Genomic DNA, 20,736 nt, shown 5'->3' with positions numbered 1-20,736 from the left:
TCATTGGGCCAAGCCTCCCTGCAGGCTAGAATAATCCAATCTATAAGGGAATGAGTAACTTTAAACCCCTGAGCACCAGGCCAGCACTGCTGGAAGACTGTGTGTGTGTTGTTGTTGCTCATTTTCTCTGTCTCCTACCCGGTCAGAGAAATGCCATCACCCACCATATCCCATAGCTGCAGTAACCATGCCAGGATAGTTTCCCTGGTCTTTTCCCAAACTTAGCAGCTACACCAATAAGCTCAGGGGGAGTATATTCTCTCATCATGAATGTTTCCTGAACTGTGGGCTGCCCCACTGGCTGGGATTGCTGTTGCTCTGCTTTTGCTTTCCTGTGTATTAAGGATCAAACAGCACCAGGTGTTTCATTCATTTCACTGCTAATCACCATAAAATCGTCCTCCTCATTTTCCTCACTTTCCCAGGTATTCCACCTCTTTGTGTCCCAATCAGGCTTTGTCATAAGCACTTGGACCTTACTCCATTGCAGCTTGTCATCTCCTAGTTTGTAAAGAAGAATGCTAGGATCTCCAACTAATTATCCTGCTCTTGCATCCTGTCTTCCAGCCCTCAAAGCCAGCAGAGTAGTGGAAACCTGCCCATCTTTCTCTAACCTCAGCTCTTCTTCCAACTTTATAACACAAGTTTCAGCCTCTAGTTGGGTACTAATGGCCAGCCCACAGTAGAAGCCAGCCAACTACACAGCTGTGCATTTCTCTTCTCTGCTGCACTGCACTCTGCACGGTTCCTCAAACAAAAGTATCAGACCAGTCACCATTTAGGGAACATCCTTGTACTCATGCACTGGTCCACAAGCCTCTGACCTATGTCTCATCCCTCCCCACAAAAAGGTCACGAACAACTCCCAAGACCCATCTTTCAGTCTCTTGGCTGGCTAGCAAGTTGTTGGTTTGCAACCTCAGGTATTCCCAGAATGAAATTTGAAACCAGCCCCCATATGGAAAGCAGACAGAAAGAGGCAGGCTTTAGCAGGGTTAATAAGTGAGGGAAGTAAGAGGCCTGACTTGGGCAGCTTCAAGAAAAGTAGATCTTTACACTGGCCCACTAGAATCTTAAGTTTATATAGAGGCTTTAACTAGGTTCAGGTACATGTACCATCCAGATAGACTCAATAATGCATTGTTCTCTCAGGGCTGTGTCTTTCAAAATGGTTCCCACTTTGGAAATGGTAGGCAGAGTATACATTCCAAGGACAGGGCAGGGAGTGAGAAGCCTCTATATACCCAGAGCCAACCAATGGTCATGTCCTCTCGATGACCTCCTCCAACAAACCGCTCCTCTTGCTTTTAGGTGCTATTATCCAAGGACAAAATGCCTGGAACAATGGCAGTCATCTTGCAACAATGAGGGGCATGGTCTAAGACAAAAGCATCACAAGATGGCTGCATCTTAATGTCATTATCGAGGAACTGAATTAACCAATGACTATATCTGAACTTCATGTGGGAAGACTTTGGATTGTCCCCTGTTACTTATAGCCAAGAGCAACCTTCCAGCATAAACATTAACTTTATTGCTGCTTTTATAAGCTTCTTTGAAATTATGTGACTTGTACATACTTTTGCTGTAAGAGCAACTTTGATTTATGCCACTGTAGTTTTGCTGTCTTCTCTGTATTTAATGATAAAATTATTGCTTTGGGATGGGAAAGCAATATGTTGCAATCATTCTAAGAAGTCTCTGTTGCCTTGTCTGTGAGGTCATTATGTCATGTGTGAAAATGACACAAAAGCTTTGATAGCTTCAAGCCATCTAACAAAGTTTCATAATGGACAACACCCTAGGAGAAAAAAGATATGTGATCCAATAAAATACAGTTTCAATGGTATAATATATTCTAGATATATTTAAATTTTGCTCAGAACCACTCATCCCACCGTTTACACATCCCGATACTAAATGTGCACTGGAACCTCATTGATTTTGATGATATTATTCTAAGTTGAAGCAATTTACTTTTTTTTTGGAACCTCAACTTTTATGCTTCAAAGAAAAATTTTTAAGCCATTGATCCATTTTTATGATTTGGGGATATAACACAACACAATGGCAACCCTGAAAAATGTTAATAAAATTAATGTAAGCAATAATATGCACAGAAAATATGTGAAAATAACACCTGTTGCCTTCATTTTATTTTTTTAAATTTTTTAAACATTTATTTATTTTTGAGAGACAGAGAGAGGCAGAGCATGAGCAGGGGAGGGGGAGAGAGAGACACACACACACACACACAGAATCCTAAGCAGCCTCCAGGCTCTGAGCTGTTTGTTAGCACAGAGCCCGACACAGGGCTCGAACTCACGAACTGTGAGACCGTGACCTGAGCTGAAGTCGGAAGCTCAACTGACTGAGCGACCCCGGCGCCCCTGTTGCCTTCATTTTAGACAAGAGATTGCTGCAGTCCTTAGAGTCTAGGAACACCTTTAGGAACATAATTACTTAAGTATATGGCAGGATTTCCATGAAAGTCTATTCATGGAAAGGATTTCTATGAAGGGTTATTTTCCAGCTTCCCCTAAATCACTCATCAACTGCTTCACCCTTCTGTGTTTCTAATGCAACCATACACATGGCCCAAACACCTAAGGGGTGGCAGCAGCAGTGGGATCTCTCCAGGCAAGGAATGGCCTGCTATGTGTTGACCCCCAGCTCAGTGCCATGCACCACTTTGTGCTTTATGCTAAGATTGGTGGCATAATAGTAAGAATGGCCTTATTTGGGGCAGCAGGTCTCTGATATAAGACTTCAAAGTGCTCTCCAATCACTTACCATATGCAAACAATGTCCCCTTCACTACATCCTAGGATTTGTAAGAAACACCTGTGTGTTGATCCACTCTAATGACCTTTCCAGGTAAGCCCCTTCTTCATGCCCCTGTCACAGCCCCATCAGCCTCCCATCAGTGACAGCTTTGAGAATCGAGTGAGTAGATGAAGAAGTCAGGTTATCCAACATAAGAACATTAATAATCCTCACTCTATTTAACTTACTTGTCCTGGCCTCAGGCTTCAGGGCTGGCAGGTGTCCACCATGGTTAGGGGACACCATGGACTGACCACTATACATGACTCACATCCCTAAAAGGCCTTAATTTTATACCTTTGACATATTTTCCAATGAAGGTGCATGCATTGTTTTTGTGCAATGTGTTAAATTGTTAATGCAAACTTTAAAATACACAATTTTTAGAATAATGCTTTAGCGTTTCTTCATTCGCTATATTTGGAACCTCAAAAAAATGGAAGTATCCTGGGCATCTTGATCTCTTGAGAGATGCTGGAGCTAGTTGAGCCAGAGTGACATTGGGGCAATACCCCTGCTGGGGTTCTACTTCTCCCTCCAAGCCAGCAATGCTGACAAAGGCTGGAAGCCATGTTTACAAATTTCAATGTGTAGACATTTTATTCCCAATTCAGTTTCAAAATGCGGGCTGAAATTTCTGAGACAAAAAGCTGCTTTGACAGTATTTACTAGGAATGAGGATGATAGGAAGGCACAAAGCAACTCATGGTGTGTACATCAAAGCCCACCTTCTGGAAATTCAACTGGATTCCTAACTTCAAGTTGGAGAGTTCAGGAGTTATCCTATGTTAATAGGGAGCCACCAAAGATAGATGAGGATTGTGGCTTGTTTAGTATTGTATTTTAGAAAGATCATTGGTAGCTAGTGAAGAGAGACTGGAGCCTGAGGCTATTGTTCATGTACTTCTAGGTAAAAATCAAGGGCATGGTGAAAAGCCTGTTCTGGGGTTTCCAGTTGCAGACTTGACAAAACAAATAGCCCTTCCCTGGCAAGAACTTTCAGTGAACACAATGCATCCTCCCAAAGGGAGAAAGCTGGCCTCCCTCACATGGAGCATTTCTCTCCCTGCTGGCCTAACTTAGCTGAGAGTAAGAGGGCCAGGAAACCTCTCAGAAGAGAACAGGTTCAAGGGAGAATAGGAGGTAATTTCTTATTGGGAAGCTTGAGGGTCTGGTGTCCCATTTTCTGGGATAGTCTGTCCATTTGCTTCCTCCATCATTTCCTTATACTGACGTTTGAAGAAGCCAACCTGTGGAGAGGAAGGAAAAGAGAATTAGGAAATCCAGTGGAAGAGAGGAAAAGAGATGATTGAGGAGGGAGAGGGATCACCATTGCTGGAGCCCCTACTATGTTCCAGCACTACACTAGAAACATTAGACACACTGTGTCATTTAGCCTTTACCAAAATTCTGTGAGTTGGATGAAATCACCTTCAGAATGAGAAGTCAAGACCCAGCATGGACCAGTCACTGCCTACAGTCACAGAAAGAATCAGTGGTAGTGTCAGCACCCAATCCAGTGCTGTGTTTTATTTTATAATTTGCTGTGAAGAGAAACATGTAGTGATAAAGAGGAGAGTGGAAAAGACAAGGAGAGCAATTAAAGGCAGTCTGACTAAAATTAACAACACAAGAAACAACAGATGTTAGCAACAATGCAGAGAAAGGGAAGCCATCCTAAACTGTTGGTGGGAGTGCAAACTGGTTCAGCCACTCTGGAAAACAGTATGGAGGTTACCCAAAATTTAAAAAAAAACCACACAACTACCCTCTAATCCAGCAATTGTGCTACTAGGTACTCAAGGATACAAAATACAGATTCAAGGGGCGCCTGGGTGGCTCAGTCAGTGAAGCATCTGACTCTTGACTTCGGCTCAGGTCATGATCTCACGGTTCATGAATTTGAGCCCCACATCGGGCTCCATGATGACAGCGTGGAGCCTGCTTGGGAGTCTGTCTTTCCTTCTCTCTCTCTCTCTCTCTCTCTCTCTCTGCCTCTTTCTGCTCTCTCTCTCTCTCTCTCTCTCTCTCAAAATAAATAAAAAACTTTAAAAAATTAAAATTGAAAGAAAAAACAAAAAGACAAAAAACAAAGGGATACATGCACCCCAATGTTTACAGCAGCATTATCACTAATAGTCAACTATGGAAAGAGCCCAACTGTCCATAGGCTGATGAATGGATAAAGAAGATTGTAGATATCAAAAGAAATGAAATCTTGCCATTTGCAATGACAAGATGGAGCTAGAGTATATTAATCTAAGAGAAATAAGTCAGTCAGAGAAAGACAAATATCATATGATTTCACTCATATGTGGATTTAGGAAACAAAAAGATAAACATACGAGAAAGGAAAAAAAGGAGAGGGAAGAAAACTATAAGAGACTCAACAATAGAGAACAAACTGAGGGTTGTTGAAGGGTAGGTGAGTGGGAGGTGGGATAAATGGTGATGGGCATTAAGGGGAGGAATTATGATGAGCGCTGGGTATTATATGAAAGTGGTGAATTACTAAATTCTACTCCTGAAACCAATACTACACCATACATCAACTAACCTGAATTTAAATAAAAATTTGGAAGAAAAACACATAAGGAGGCCTGAGAATCAGACAGGAAGGCATGAGGGAGTGTTGGGGACTGGTGATGTCATATGTGGGAGGGGATCTCTCATATGCAGTGCGTTAGCAAGAATGTGTATCTATATCCAAGGTGAGTTCTTCCCTACACTGCAGAAAGAATGGGATCAAAAACTGATGGCTCAGTCAGTTAAGCGTCTGACTTCGGCTTAAGTCATGATCCCACAGTTCATGGGTTATAGCCCGCGCAGGGCTCTGTACTAACAGCTCAGAGCCTGGAGCCTACTTCGGATTCTGTGTCTCCCTCTCTCTCTGCCCCTCCCCTGTCTCTGTCTCTCAAAAATAAATAAAAATGTTAAAATTTAAAAAAAACCTGGTAGTGTCAAGAGCAGGATGAAAATACTCACCTTATACAGAATGACTGTGATGAGAGCCAGCAGCAGCAGTCCTCCCAAAGAGCTGCCCACAATAATGGGGACAGGGTTGTAGACCTCATACTTCTCCAGTACCATCTCCATCTGGAGTGGAGGTGACCTCATCAGAAAGTATCAGAACTCTTGCTGTCCCAGACTCTTCCCAGGTTCCCCAACCTTTAACTCTCTCCCCTCCTTCCTTTACTCCAAGGGGTGACAAAGAGAAAAATTCATAGGCTTGGGGACACCTCTCCTGCTGAGGGACCTTCATCCTTCCTCCCTCCAGGCTTGTGAGCCTCACAGCACCACATATTTTGCAGTAGGAGCCCTCTTACCAGCCTGGCCACTGCCTACCACACAGTCACTACCTGAGCTCTCAAGAATGCCTCCTGTCCTGGAAGCTGGGCATACACAGATGTGTTGAACATGATTTCAGCCACACTCACAATCAATACCTTCTTCTGCAATGTCTACAAAACAGAGGGGGCACAGATGAGGAACTAGCACTGGGAAAGGCACAGAGTTCAAGAAATGTCCTGGCTGGAGGATGGACACAGACATCATCTGGTGGCACCTGAATCCTGTGGTGGGGCGGTGGGGGGTGGGTGGACTCTGCTGTTGGGCCTACACACCTGGCTGACCCAGCCAAAGCTGAGGTTGCCCTTTAGGATGAAGTCAAGTTCCTCCTGGACGCCAAAGGAAGGCAGGTCACAGTGGAACCTCAGGCAGTCAGCAATTGAGCAGTTCTAGGGACAGAGAAGTAGCATTAGGCCAGAGAAAGGTGGTTTTGAAGGCAGATGACAGCATAAAACTGATTGATGTGAGAGGAGCAGTCACAATTGAATTCAAGAGGGCTGTTCAGCAGACAGCCATCTGAATGTAATACAGGTTCTTGAATTAAACTCTTCTGGTGTGTGGTTTGAAGTGGAAATGGCCCAGAGCCCTCCTTTTACCAGCACGGGATTCTTCTGAATGTGGGTCTGGAAGTCAGACTCTATGGGCACCATTCTCTCTGAAGAACACTGAATGGAGGGGTTCTAGGAAAAAACACAGAGAACAAGCATCTAAGGGGGTTGGGCATCAGGAATTCATGAGGGACAGAGAGATCCAAGTAAAGGGCATTAGCTGGGGAGCTGTACACAGTCCTTGAGTACCTGGGGGTGGAAAACCTCTAACTCTGTCCACACAGGCACCCCATTCAGCTCCACAGGCACAGAGAAGTTGATGCTGACAGGCAGGTCCCTCTGTCCCAGATTGTTCACCTGCACAGAGGGCAGTGAGAGCAAAGACCATGCCAAATGCCATATCCCTCCCTAATTGCTGGCTGCTAGCCCCCTGCCACAGCCCATGCTCTTGAGTCAGTATCACTTGCCTGGTATCTATGCTGAGCCTGGCTGCTTTCCTCCCAGTCCAAGGCTGAGAAGTTGAGGTACTTGGTGGACTGTTCATGGCTGGGGAGAAAAGAGGCACAGATGGATTTGAAGTTCCTTGAGGGACTCCTAAAGAGGCTCAAGTTAGCATCATGACAGGATAGGTAGCCAGTGGGGCCTTGGGGTGGCCTTCAATGAATTCTGTGACTGATCTGAGGTAATGGGAGGATTTAGGGAGCAGGGCTGGGCTTCAAGCTGGGTACAAGCTTCTTGCAGAAGCTGTCAATGGAGTAAACTGCCAAGGAGGCTGGCAGAGAGCACCGTGAAAGGGACCCAGAGCTATGCCATTGACTCACTAGAGAGCAGGGGCCAAACCATCCCTCTTTGTGTCTCTGTTTTCCTTTCAGGCCTTCATGGGCACAGAGGATACAGGATATGCATGTGAGACCCAGCAAAGTTTTGGGGAGACTTGGACTTATACTATTGGTAAATGTTTACTGGACACTACCACTGTCTGGCCTCCCACAGACCTTCCTTCCTCTCCTGTTTCCTTGGCTTTTCTTGGTCCTGGGACTTAGAGGTGAGGGAAGGCCTAACAGTACTCTTTACTGGATCTCAGCGTAACAATTCCTCCTGAGCCCTACCCAAGCCCATGTGTGGAGACCCAGTGGCCAGCCTGGCTCCTCACACAGGTGGGTGGGCTCACCTCTGGCCCTTCTTGCTCCACTTCTTGGGTACCTGTCCTTTGCCCACACAGTCCTAATTCTAGACCACTTCCACTCTAAACTCTCATCCCTCCTCTGTGAGGAGCTTCCCCAAAATGCCCCAGCCTCATCCTGTGGGCCTCTCTGAATGCTCCCACCCACAGAGTCAAATCAGCTGAGTACAGCTGAACTGTAGGGCCAAATATGCCTAGATATGCCCTGCCCATGGGTTTCCAGTACACACTCCAGCAAACAAGCTCAGAGCATGCACCTGGCTGGGCTGCTGAGACCTCCCAATGTGGAGATGTGAATTAGAATGTGACACTGGGCAGGAGGAGGGTGTCCAATGAGGCACAAGGGCAGAACTAGCACAGGGAAAGGTACCCAGGCTAAGCCACACAGACTTGTTGCATATCATAGATGTATACATCCCACAAGGGCAGGAGATTGTGTCTAGTTTTGATTATACAATACAGACTCAATAAATTTTTGTTGAATTTCAAATGAATTTATGGAAAGCAGCCAGAGCACTGTGCTTAGAACACAGGAAATGCTAGGAAGCTATTTACTGAAAGAAGGTGTCTGCTCCAACACATGACTTGACTCCTGAGTTTTAAACACCTCATCTATTACCCTTCCTGGAGCAGCATTTTAAGCTCTTTTTCTTTTATCTAACTTCTCCCTGAAATTTGACCTCTACAGCAAGCAGGTCATTTGTCTCTATACCTCCCAAAAGGGACTGGGAAGAGGAGGAGTAGCAGGTCTAACGCCCTGCAGGTGTAAATCTGTTCCTTTCAATGAAGAATTGTCTCACCCAAATGTCAATGACTCCTTTGAGAACCACTGCTGGCTAATCCCAATGCCATGGACTCTCACATTTAGCAGAGGCCTCCCCTGACAGAAGGCTCTAGCTGCTCTTGGAAACTCAGCCTCAGAGTACAGAACCATGGAGAGGTCCTTGATGAGATTCTGTCTTGGATCAGAGTAACCTCACTTCCAAATAAAGCTGTAGGAATCTTGAGACATGGAAATGTCTCATATTTCTCAGGAAACCCAGGAAAATCTTGGTGTTTCTAAAAAAGCCTTCTGAGAACTGTAACCTCTATTAAATGTATAACAATAATAATATTACAATTATTATTATCATAGCTATCCCGCAATAAACACTCGATATTTAATTAGTAAGTGCTAGCAGTATCATCTACCAATTGAAAAGGTGGTGATAAAACCTGAATGTTCCAGATGTTGAAATGCTGCAGGGGATAAAATCCTTTCCTAGCCCCATCAGAGTGATAGAGAAGAACGCTTTTGAGCTGGTGGTATGGTACCTGCTGATCACAGTGTAGATGGCATACTTCACCATGAGCTCCATCTGAAAGGTGGTCTTGCTGGTCCTGGGAGTAGTATTTTCACTGGAGAAAGAGGAGGAGCCTAATTGGCAAGGACCCCAGAGGAGGAGGCTAGGGGCAAGGAGGCACTGCCCCCGGCCTGGCCCAGCTCACCTGCTCACATTAGCTGTCAGAAGCAACCTATCACCCAGTATGGCCTTGGGGGAGACGTCAAAGGTGACCATGAAGGTCATCTGAGGAAGAGGCAAGAATGAGGGAGTCACCAAGAAATGAGACAGGGTAGGGGCAGGTAAGCAGTGGGTGGGCAGAAGCAAGGCTGACCTTAGCACCCTCACGGAAGATGAGGTGGTTGATGCTGCAACGGGTGCTCTGAGTACTCTGGCCCTGGGCTGGGGTGCCATCACAGGTCAGGCTTGGGGAGTGTGCCTGCAGCTGGTTCTAGGCAAGGGCAAGTAAAAAAAAGGCAGGTGAGCATTGTTTAATATTCTAAAGAGACTCCATGAAGTAGTGAGTTTCCTGGTATGTATCTTAAGGTTATGTTTTTTAAAATATCTTCAGACACTGTCTGGTCAAATTTCTTCCTAATGTAGAAATGCCAGATTTATTAGAGTTTACCCTCTTTATTTTTTGTTCTTTTAAAAGAGCTTTTTATTATGGAAATTTTCAAACATACTCAAAAGTAGAAAGACAGACTAGATAAGTCAACCCTCTTTGTTTCCATCACTCAATTTAAATTTCTACTCTTGTTTTATTCAGCTGCTTGACAATTTTTTCTGAATAATTTAAAGCACATTCTGGATATCACACCATTGTATCCAGAAACACTTCAGTGTATGCCACTAACAGATAAGGGTATTTTTTAACATAACCACAAGACTTAAGAAATCACACTCAATAAAATAACTCCTTAATACTAGCTAATATCCAGGTCATGTTCAGTCTTCACATTTTCTCCAATAATGTTATTTTGCAGCTCATTTTTATTTATTTTTTACAGCTATTTTAAAAATCAATATCCAACGAAGGTTCACATATTGCATTTGGTTGACACATCTAGTAGTACATTCAATGATAGGGTGCTCAACCCTCACACAGCCAGAATTTGCCATTCCTAGTGCATTCCTTCATACATAAATCAAAATATGCTCCCATTGGGAATATCACTAGCCTAAGAGAGACATCGGAGACCAACCAACCAAATGGAAAGTATAGACCTAGTTTAGATGTTTGTTCAAATAAACCAGCTGTAAAAAAGATATTTTTGAGACAATTAAGGAAATTAGACTATGGTCTAAATACAAAGGAATCATTCATTTTGTTGGATGTGATCATGAGATCGGGGTCATGTAAGATGTGTGGGAGGAATGCAATGACATGTTGTCTGGGACTTGTTTTAAAATACATCAGCAAAGGGAAAAAACCCAGATGAAATAAATGTGGTCAAATGTTAATAATTGTTGAATTTGGATGATAAATTGTGGGGAGGTTTGTTGAACTACCTCCTATTTTTGTAAATGTTTAACATTTCATAATAAAATTTTCATTAAACAACCTGTTTCTCTTCGACTCCCTGTTGTCCTAGTTCTATCTTCTAGAATAGAGATTGCCAAATGACAGCTCACCATCAATTTTTATAAATAATTTTTTATTGGAAAACAGCTATGCTCATTCATATACATACTTTCATTGTCAATGGCTACTTTCATTCTACAACAGCAGAGGTGAATAGATGTGACAGACACTGTGTGACCCACAAAGCTGAAATATTTATCATCTAGTCCTTCATAGAAAAAGTGAAATCAGTAACCAAATGGTTAACAAGACTAATATGTGCAACTACAACTTTTTACCCAAATTTGCTTGTTCTCAGAATGTGGCCTACCACCACGTTTCTGTAGAAACAGTCTTGCCTAAAACCATGATAACAAAACACTTGATTTAGGTGTTTTGCAGAGACTCAGGCCTCATCAAGAAACTGGCCAGAACTGATCAGAACCACTGACTGCCTCTTTGACCATGCACAAATGCACAAGGGGTGAACTTTTGGCATAGAAGGGCCTAAAACTCCACTCTTGAATCATGCTAAGAAAACCATCTTCTGGTAATACGTAACATGCATGACAGCTTATGCAAAAGCTTCTCACGGTGCAGATAACAAAATGACCGCAATCCTCCCCTACTTATTAACTTCCTTTATCTGATTCTAAAGTCATATCACTCTTCTCCCCTATAACCAGACCTTGTTTTATTTGCCTTTAAATATCCCTGACTCTCCCTTTCCTTATGCAATGTCTCAATGATTGGCTTTACTGCACATTGAGGGTATGGACTTGGATTTGGTTACAAATTTGGCAAACCAGCCAAGAACTCTGCCTATGATTTGTCTACTCTCCAGCCAGTAAAAGTAACAGGAGGTTGGTGATAAGTCCAAGGAGTGTCCTAGGCTCTTTTGTTCTAGAGACCATCCCAGGGGCACCACCCCAACTTGGCACCACTGACTTTCTATGTTTAATTTAACTCTGTGGCAAGGAAACATCTTTTGGTTTGGACAGACATCTTTTCAAGAGTATTTTGGTATGATAGCATGTGAGCTTATTTCTTATTCTCATTCAGTTGCCTCAAAATAGGTAGGGGCATTTGGTTTGGTTCTCTTAGCCTCCTTTTCTTGCTTAACTAAGAAAAGTTTCCTAGGGTGCTAAGTGAAATAAGTCAGTCAGAGAAAGACAATACCATATGATTTAACTCATATGTGGTACTTAAGGAACAAAACAGATGAACACAGGGGAAGGGAAGGAAAAATAAAATAAGATAAAGACAGAGGGGGAGGCAAACCATAAGAGACTCTTAAGTAATAGAGAACAAACTGAGGGTTGCTGGAGGGGAAGTAGATGGGGGGGGGGGGATGGGATAAATGGGTAATGGGCATTAAGGAGGACACTTGTTGGAATGAGCACAGGGTGCTATATGTAAGTGATGAATCACTAAATTCTACTCTTGAAACCAATATTACGCTATATGCTCTATATTAAGTAACTTGAATTTAAATAAAATCTTGGAAGAAAAAAATAAAATAAACATAAAAAGAAAAGGTTGACTAGAAAACTTTTTGGTTCAGTCAGTGAAGACCCAACTTTCAGAGAGGAACTAGAGACTAGGAAGCCATTTGGTTCAGTAGGTGAAGCCCCAACTTTTAGTGAGGAACTAAATGCTCAAAGTAGTACTCTCTGAGCTTCATCTGGTATGTTTGTTGCTGCAGCTTTTGGCATCTTTGCATAATACCAGCCATGTTCTAATTAGAAAATGAGAAATGACTATTTGATTTCTGCATGTAGCCCTTTGGGCTATACTCTCCAAAATTGGGCAGTGTTTAGTTATGAAACTATGAAAAAATTATCTTTTTTTGCAACACTGCTTGGCCAAGATATGTTACATTCTGGAGAAAAATGGCCATTAATTAATGGATTCATAAATTATAATACCATTTTACAGTTAGATATTTGTAAAAGGGAAGGTAAATGGGATGAAATACCTTCTGTTCAGTCTTTTATGATTTTGTATCAGAATAAGCTGGCTCAGAAAAGATGTAAAATTTTACTTCAACAGCATAGTGACACTAAAAAATCTGTGTTGCCTGAATCCAACTGGAGAAAAGAGGATAATTTACTGATTATTGAATTAAACCCCCAAAGGGGGTGCCAGAGCAGCTGCCCCTCCACAGCAGCTCCATTCCAACAACTTGAGCACCAAAGGGACCCTGAACCAGGTCCCCTTACCTTCGGGGGGGGGGGGGGCAGAGTTTGGAAAGATTTCCCCTTCTCATATGCAGCAGGGTGTTTAATTCATCCAGAGAATCACTGATTCCTGAGGATGGCAATATCTGCTAACACAGGTCCCAATTGGATGTTCAGACGCTGGAAGAATGATTTGGGTCCACTCTCCATTCTCTACCTGAGATTTGTTTAATTGAAAAAACAATATGCTTACTTATAGAGATGACCCCAAGAGGATGGAAAATTTGTTTTCATCTATTTTTGCCACTCACAACCCACTTAGGTAGAGGTACAAAATCTGTTAAATACTTTCCTCACTTCTAAGGAATGCTGCATGTGGCCAGGAAAAGGCTAGAGAAGAAGCTAATCAGCTACATGCTGAAACCCCAGTAACCCCTTAAGAGCTGATTCCATGATGGCCATTGCTGCTGTGGATCCCAACTGGAGTGTCAACGTTGGAGACTGCAGTTAGCTTGAACACTATCAGGATTGCATTTTAGCTGGATTAAGAAAAGGAGTCCCTAAGCAAAGGAGTGTAAATAAGAGTCAAGAAGTTAAAACTGAATGAGAACCCTTCAGAATTTCCTGAAAGAATTTTTGAGACACATCAGAAATAAACTGATATTGATCCTGAGGCACCAGAAATTTTTAAGATGATCAATATGATGTTTATCAAACAAAACGTATCTGGAAATTCAAAAAAAAACAAACACTCCAAAAGCTGCATTGGTAATGCCCTTCACAATTGTTTGAAACTGTCTTTGAAGTTTTTAACAGTATCAACAGAGACCAAGCACAAGAAATAAAAGAGCACCAGAAAATGAAACAGCATGTTGCCTTGTTAACTGCGGCCTTAACTCAAGGAAATCCAAGACCAGGCCAGGGACCCCTAGAGGGTGAGATCGACAACAGATAAGAAATTCAGGTGCCCCAATTTGGGTCTTGTCAATATGCCTATTGTAAAGAAGAGGGCCATTGGAAAAGAGAATGCCCTAGGCTCATGAGTTCTCTTAAGGGGACAGAGTCCCAAAATGCCCACCAGATACCTTAACTGGCTGATAGTGACTAAGAATGAAGGGGATCAGGGGTTCCTTTAAATCTTGTAAAGCCTATCATCATATACCACAAGGAACCCCAAATAACAATGGCAATGGGAAATAGACTCATGGACTTTTTACTGATGTGAGGGCCACATATTCAGTACTCTGGGTTCTCTCTGCTATAGCTGTACCAAGAGTTTTGGGAGAAGTATTGACTAAAACCTTCCCACAACCACTAAACTGCCAAATGGGACAAATTCACCTTAAACGCAGATTTCTGAATATGCCCGAATGTCCCATCCCTTTGCTGGGCTTTGATCTATTAACTAAACTGAATGCTAAAGTTAATTTTGCTATTGGATCCATAGATATAAAGGTACCACCAGAACAAGCTTCATCAAGGTAGAGAAGTTCTATTAGAGCTGCCTGAAGAAGTCATCTGAAAAGTAAGATCAGATGTTTGGATGGATAGGAAGCCAGGACAAGCAAAAGCAGGGACACTTGTACATATTAAGTTTTGTGATGGGAATTCCAAACTTCAGATAGTACCCATTAAAGAAACAAACTAAAAGGGGGAATTCAGCCTGTCCTCTCTGCCTTCTTAGAATTTGGCCTTCTCCACTGTTGCCAGTCCACATACAATGCACCTATTTTTTTCTGTTTATTTATTCATTTTGAGAGAGAGAGAGAGCATGCAAGCACATGTGAGTGTGGAGGAGTGGCATAGAGAGAGGAAGAGAGAAAATCCCAAGCAGGCTCCACACTCAGTGCAGAGCTCAACACAGGGCTCTATCCCACGATCATAAGATCATGACCTTAGATGAAATCAAGAGTTGGATGCTCAACCAACTGAGCCACCCAGGCACCCCTACAATACACCTATTTTGCCTGTACAAATTTAAGAGCCATTAACCAAACTGTAGAAGATATCCACCTGGTGGTAACTAATTCATATACTCTCTTAACAACCTTGCCGGAGACTTTCAATGGTTTACTTTTCTAGATTTAAAAGATGCATTCTCTTACATCCCTCTCAGTTCAGACTCCCAAAAGCTGTTTGCATTTGGAAAGAACCTGAGACTAAGAATAAGCAGCAATATTGCTGGATGGTCCTTCCCTAAGGTTTTAAGAACTCTCTCTGCATTTTGAGGAAAGTCTTAGCCACAGACTTAAGGGACCTCCAATTATAAGGGGGAACCTTCCTTCAATATGTAGTTGATATTTTGGTTGCAAGCAAGACTAGAGAAACCTCAGACCAAAATATGATTTTGACCCTAAACTTCCTGAATTAGCAAGTCTATAAAGCCTCAAAGAAAAAGTCCCAAATCTCTCAAACATGTGTTAAATATCAAACTGTCAAAGGGACAAAGGAATCTGCTCCAGACCGAAGGGAAGCATTAGCAAAGGGTCACAGTGCTCACTACCAAAAGACAGTTGCATGGATTCCTAGGCATCACTGGATTTTTCCACATTTGGATTCCTGATTTTTTAAAATATAATTTATTGTCAAATTGGTTTCCATACAACACCCAGTGCTCATCCCAACAAGTGCTCCCCTCCATGCCCATCACCCACTTTCCCCTTTCTCCCACCGCCATCTACCCTTAGTTTTTTCTCAGTCCTTAAGATTCATCACTAAACCTCTCTATGAAATTCTTAAAGGAAGAAATAATGAACTTCTTGATTGGACTGGAGAATGTCATTAGGCATTCCAAGTTGTTAAAGAAAAGCTACTCACAGCTCCTGCTTTGAGCCTTCCATATATCAGGAAGCCTTTTGATTTGTCTGTCCATGAGAGTCAGGGGATCAGTCTTGGGAGTGCTAACTCAGAATTTGGGCAACATAAAAAGATCTGTTGCTATTTTTTCTAAATAATTAGATCTAACAACCAAGGGATGGCCAATGTGTGTGAGAGCAATAACAGCCACTTGTAATCTATTACAAGTAGAAAAATTTGCTTTGGGGTATCCTACCACACTGCATACTCCACATTTACGTACTCTTCCTACTGGAACAAAAGGGTGGCTACTGGCTCACCTCTAGAAGATTAGGCAAATATCAGGTTGTCCTATTGTACAACCCCAATGTTACTTAGAAAGCGGTCTCCACCTTGAACCCAGCCACATTGCTCTCCAACAACACTGAGGGACACATACATGACTGTATACAGATAATTAACAAGTTTATTCCAGCCATCCTGATTTTATGGATCTGACACTGGAAAATCCAGACTTTGAGATGTTTGTGGACTGGAGCAGTATATCATGGATCACGGACAATAAAGAGCTGGATATGCAGTGATGACCCATCAGTAGAAGCTCTCTCACCAGGTACCTCCACTCAGAAAGCTGAAGCCATAGCTCTCATAAGAGCCCTCCATTTAGGTATGACAAGACAGTGACTATTTTTACTTATTCTAAATACACCTTTTTACCAGTCCATGCACATGCAGAGCCATTTTGAAGGAAAGAGGTTTGTTAAATTCAGGAAATAGGGAAATTGAACATGACAAAGAGACTTTACAAGTACTAGAAGCTGTTTTGGAACTCAAGGAGGTAGCTATTGTCCCCTGCTGAGGACACCAGAAATTGGACTGTTTTCTTGCCAAAGGTAACAATCAGGCATGATCATACAAAGACTTCAAAAACCCTCTATAACAGCTTTAGTACCAGACATAGACTTAACTAAATACCAACTCTAACCTTCCTCTGAAGACCTAAGAAGAGCTAAGAAATGGATATTTGGACATATTTCTGGCATTGAAACTGGCTGGAAATATAATAAATAAGGAATAAACCTTAACCTAGAACATCTTATGGAAGAGATAATTAGTGATATTCACAAAGCACCTGTTATGGACATAATGCTGCTCTTTAATGGATCCAATCATATATTATGGATCCCAATATTTAGAAAACTGTTCAAAAATAGTTGAAAAATGTGACATTTGTGCTAAAAAAAAAATCCTAGGACCGAACCCCCACCAGTCCTAAAAGATATAGAACTTAGAGACACCAAACCTGGAGAAAATTGGTAGGAAGATTTTACCATGATGCCGAAAACAACAGGTAACTTTCAATATTTGCTAGAATTTACAGACACCTCTACAAGTTGGGTTGAGGTTTTTTCATGCCATTCAGAGAAGTTTTCAGAAGTTTTCAAAACACTTTAAAACCAATCCTAGGTTTGGATTGCCACTAACAATTCAGAGAGACAATGAAGCAGCATTTGTGGCTAAGGTCACACAAGCAGTATCTAATGCCTTGGGCACTTGATGGAGACTACATACTTCCTAGAGACACCAATATTCTGGGAAAACAGGAAAAAAAAAATGAACCATATGCTTAAAAAACTTTGGTAAAAATCTGCCAAGAAACCAACTTAACTGGGAAAAAAGGTCTTGTCAGTTGCCCTGCTTCAGTAAGAGTGGCTTCTAGAAGTAGGCTTGGTTTAATCCCCTATGAAATGTTTTATGAAAGACACTTTCTGTATTCTTTTCATGACTTAGGAGTTCCAGGTGGGGCTCGTGTTAGGGATTTGGATACTATCGGGTACATTGATTCTTTGGGAAATATTCTAAGTGCTATACATACATTTGCTTCTATCAGGTTGATGCATTTCACAGATGTATTCTTACACCGCTTGAATCTTGGAGACTTGGTGTTATTAAACACCTTGAATAAGAAGCACCTGGAGGATCAACTCCAACCTCAGTTGACAGGACCTTATGAGGTGCTGTTGACCACCATTCTTCAGTGAAACTGAAGGGAATTAAGCCATAGATTTACCACACTCAAGCTGGTTCCACAAGAATCCATTGGTTCCCTATGTCCTGTCAACAAGAACATAGGGAAAAACTCTGCTTGGACCAGAAAGCCTGAGATGGACCTGAAACTGCTACTTGGGAGAACTGGTCTAAAGAAACCAATAGATAAGTAACAAATGACCTATTAATAGTTTATACACTATGAATGTTATTCCATTTTCTATTTGCATTTTCCTGTTACATTTCCTAAGTAATTTCCTATTACAATCTCTCGAGTTTGGAAAGATAACTCCATGATTAGGATTTCTCAAATGTCATATACCTATTGGATATGTCACCCTAAACCACACTCAGTGTACAACCACAATGACCCAATAGTAATGCCTGTAACCAACTTTTCTCTGATCCCTAATTTTTCAATACATCTAAATCAATGCACTCCATTAGCTTAGAGTCAGGTTAATCAACTTGGCCTCCCTCATTTTCCTTATCCTTTATTTTTCTCCCAACTATCCCAAAATATGGGCCTCTCACATTCAATGATTGGAATACACCCCAGAAGCTTGTATTTCTCCTTTTGTTTACAATATAATCATAACAGTTAATAATTTCACCTCTTGTTAAATTAATTGACCCTTTTTCCTTTCATCACCTTTTAGAGATTTTTGAGAAACATGCTGTTTTAAAAGTTACTCATCTTGAGCACTGAGTGTTGTGTGTAAATGATGAACCACTGGAATTTACCCCCAAAACCAAGAGCACACTGTACACACTGTATGTTAGCCAATTTGATGATAAATTATATTTAAAAAACAATAATAAAATAAAATGTGTACTTAAAACAAAAACAAATAAACTTTTAAAAATTGAAAAAAAAAAAAAAGTTACTCATCTTGTCCTGCTCCTCTCTGTACAATACTGAAAACTAAAAGAACTTGACAACATAGGACCCCCACACCCTTCTGTGTTACTCTCTTACCAATTACACCAAACTTAACTATACTTGTTCTTGGTTTCAAATAATACAATGATTCTGCAAAATGAAAGTATTGACCCCAATAAACTAAGAGAAGTGCTATGTGAACCCCAGGTTACATTTTTGTTTGTGGATATCAACACTTCCCTTGGCAATATGAATGTTTATGTGGCTAGCACATGGGAGGTACTTGTCTCCTAGGACATTTGGTCACCCCTTTTTTCATATATAATTCTAATAAAAGCAGACATTTGACAAGTCCTCTCAACTGTTCTACAGGTTAAAGAGAGAAATCACAAAATATTCTGATTATTTTCCCAGAAGTCAGGAAGATGGAATTTGGTACATGTTTGGGAGACCATTATTGCCAAGGTGTTGAAATGACATCACATGAACATATGATAAGAAATTCTTCAGTAACTTTAGGAATTATTAAATAAAATAAAACTTCCCAAGCCATAGCGGCCCAACAAAAGGCCTTGGGCAGGAATAGTTTTATATAATATAATTTAATATTAATATAATTTGTAAAATATATAATTTTATATAATATAATATATAATAGTTTTATATAACATAATTTAGATTATATTTTAGCAGAGCAAGGAGGTGTTTGTGTAAAAGCTAATTCATCATGCAGCATATATATTAGCACTTCCTCAGAAATTGAAGCTTGTATTTACAAAATAAGACAACAAGCTACTTGGTTACAACAAGTCTCCCCTAATGTCCCAGACTCAGATTTGGACTCGTTTTCCAGGTTATTTTCTTGGATCCTCCAAGAAATTAGATCAATTTCCCTAGGATTATTCATATTCCTACTTCTCCTTTGCTACTTAATCATAAAATGTGGTATAAAATGTACAAAAATTATTAACCAAAGTACAAAAATTTTGGTAATGCAAAATGTTAGCTTACAACATGGAACAAAGGATATTTCCAAATAAGTGCGAAAAGTTTCCATTCCTCTAACCCTGATCTACACACTATTTCAGCAGGAAGTAGCTAGAGTAGTCATCATCCCAGTTCCCTCAAGAATGAGGAATAATCAAAAGACAGTGGGCATGGAAACCAGTAACCAAAGAGTTAACAGGACTAATAAGTGCAACTGCAACTTTTTACCCAAATCTGCTTGTTCTCAGAATGCAGCCTGCCACCATGTCTCTGTAGATAACAGTCTTGCCTGATGCCATGATAACAGAAGGTTGATTTAGTTGTCCTGCAGAGACTCAAGCCTTCACTAAGAAACTGACCAGAACCAGGGAATACACATGGCAGAGAGGTAGGGGGACCCAAAGCTTCCTAGTCCCTCAAACACAGCAGTGTTGAGGCCAAAGGACTTTGAATTCCAAGAGTCCGGGCCACAGAGTGACAGAGACATCTCCAGGGGCCCACAAGGACAAACTGGTGGGCCATAGGTGTATGATTGTGAACTGGGAGAGATAAAATGGGTGGCATAGGCATGAAGGGGAGGGATCCCCTTCTGTGGAGAGACAAAGGGGAGAGAAAGAGAGGCTGTGGAAGTGTAAGACTATATTTGCACAAGAGAGAAACCACAGACCTGAGATCAAAAAAAAAAAAAAAAAAAAAGAAATATCCAATTTCTAACTTCGAGGCTTTCTCTGGACTGGAGTCAGCTGCCCTGTTCTCACACCTGGAAAGGAGGGGAGCCCACCCAGGGCTCAGTAACTAGTTCAGCGACACAGTCCACAGTGGGAGAAAGCAATCCCCTCCCTCATGTGCTGTGGGAAGAATGTATACAGCCATTCAAAGGAAAAAGCACCCTGCCTGTGCCCACCAGCCAGAAACCATTTATCGGTGGGGTGGAGCGGCACTTCTCCCGGAACTGAGGTGCACAGAGTGGGACCCTTTAAGACATCAGGGTTTGAATCCCAGCTGAGCACTAGGGAGGCATAGGAGTCGAGTCAGTGGAGCAAAGAAAAA

At 41.7% G+C, this 20,736-nt stretch overlaps 2 protein-coding genes across 2 annotated transcripts in view; one reads left to right on the top strand and one right to left on the bottom strand.

The window, feature by feature from the left end:
• The window catches only part of LOC132677228 (integrin alpha-D-like), a 165,255-nt gene that overhangs the window by 101,882 nt on the left and 42,637 nt on the right, over positions 1-20,736 (top strand). The gene's annotated exons all lie outside the window — the stretch shown is intronic.
• Positions 3,615-20,736, bottom strand: part of LOC132674244 (integrin alpha-X-like) — a 29,952-nt gene continuing 12,830 nt past the window's right edge. Inside the window, exons 7-16 of the mRNA XM_078440034.2 lie at positions 9,562-9,678; positions 9,394-9,473; positions 9,220-9,303; positions 7,190-7,268; positions 6,972-7,079; positions 6,771-6,854; positions 6,450-6,563; positions 6,186-6,287; positions 5,812-5,922; positions 3,615-4,076 (exon numbers count right to left, since the gene is read on the bottom strand). Coding sequence (XP_078296160.2) covers positions 3,978-4,076; positions 5,812-5,922; positions 6,186-6,287; positions 6,450-6,563; positions 6,771-6,854; positions 6,972-7,079; positions 7,190-7,268; positions 9,220-9,303; positions 9,394-9,473; positions 9,562-9,678 — 978 coding nt within the window. The 3' untranslated portion in view covers positions 3,615-3,977. The remainder of the gene's footprint in view (positions 4,077-5,811; positions 5,923-6,185; positions 6,288-6,449; positions 6,564-6,770; positions 6,855-6,971; positions 7,080-7,189; positions 7,269-9,219; positions 9,304-9,393; positions 9,474-9,561; positions 9,679-20,736) is intronic.

This window comes from Panthera onca, chromosome E3 (assembly GCF_046562875.1).
Source record: "Panthera onca isolate mPanOnc1 chromosome E3, mPanOnc1 haplotype 2, whole genome shotgun sequence".
Classification (NCBI taxonomy): Eukaryota; Metazoa; Chordata; class Mammalia; order Carnivora; family Felidae; genus Panthera; species Panthera onca.
This window is presented reverse-complemented; position numbering and strand designations above follow the sequence as displayed.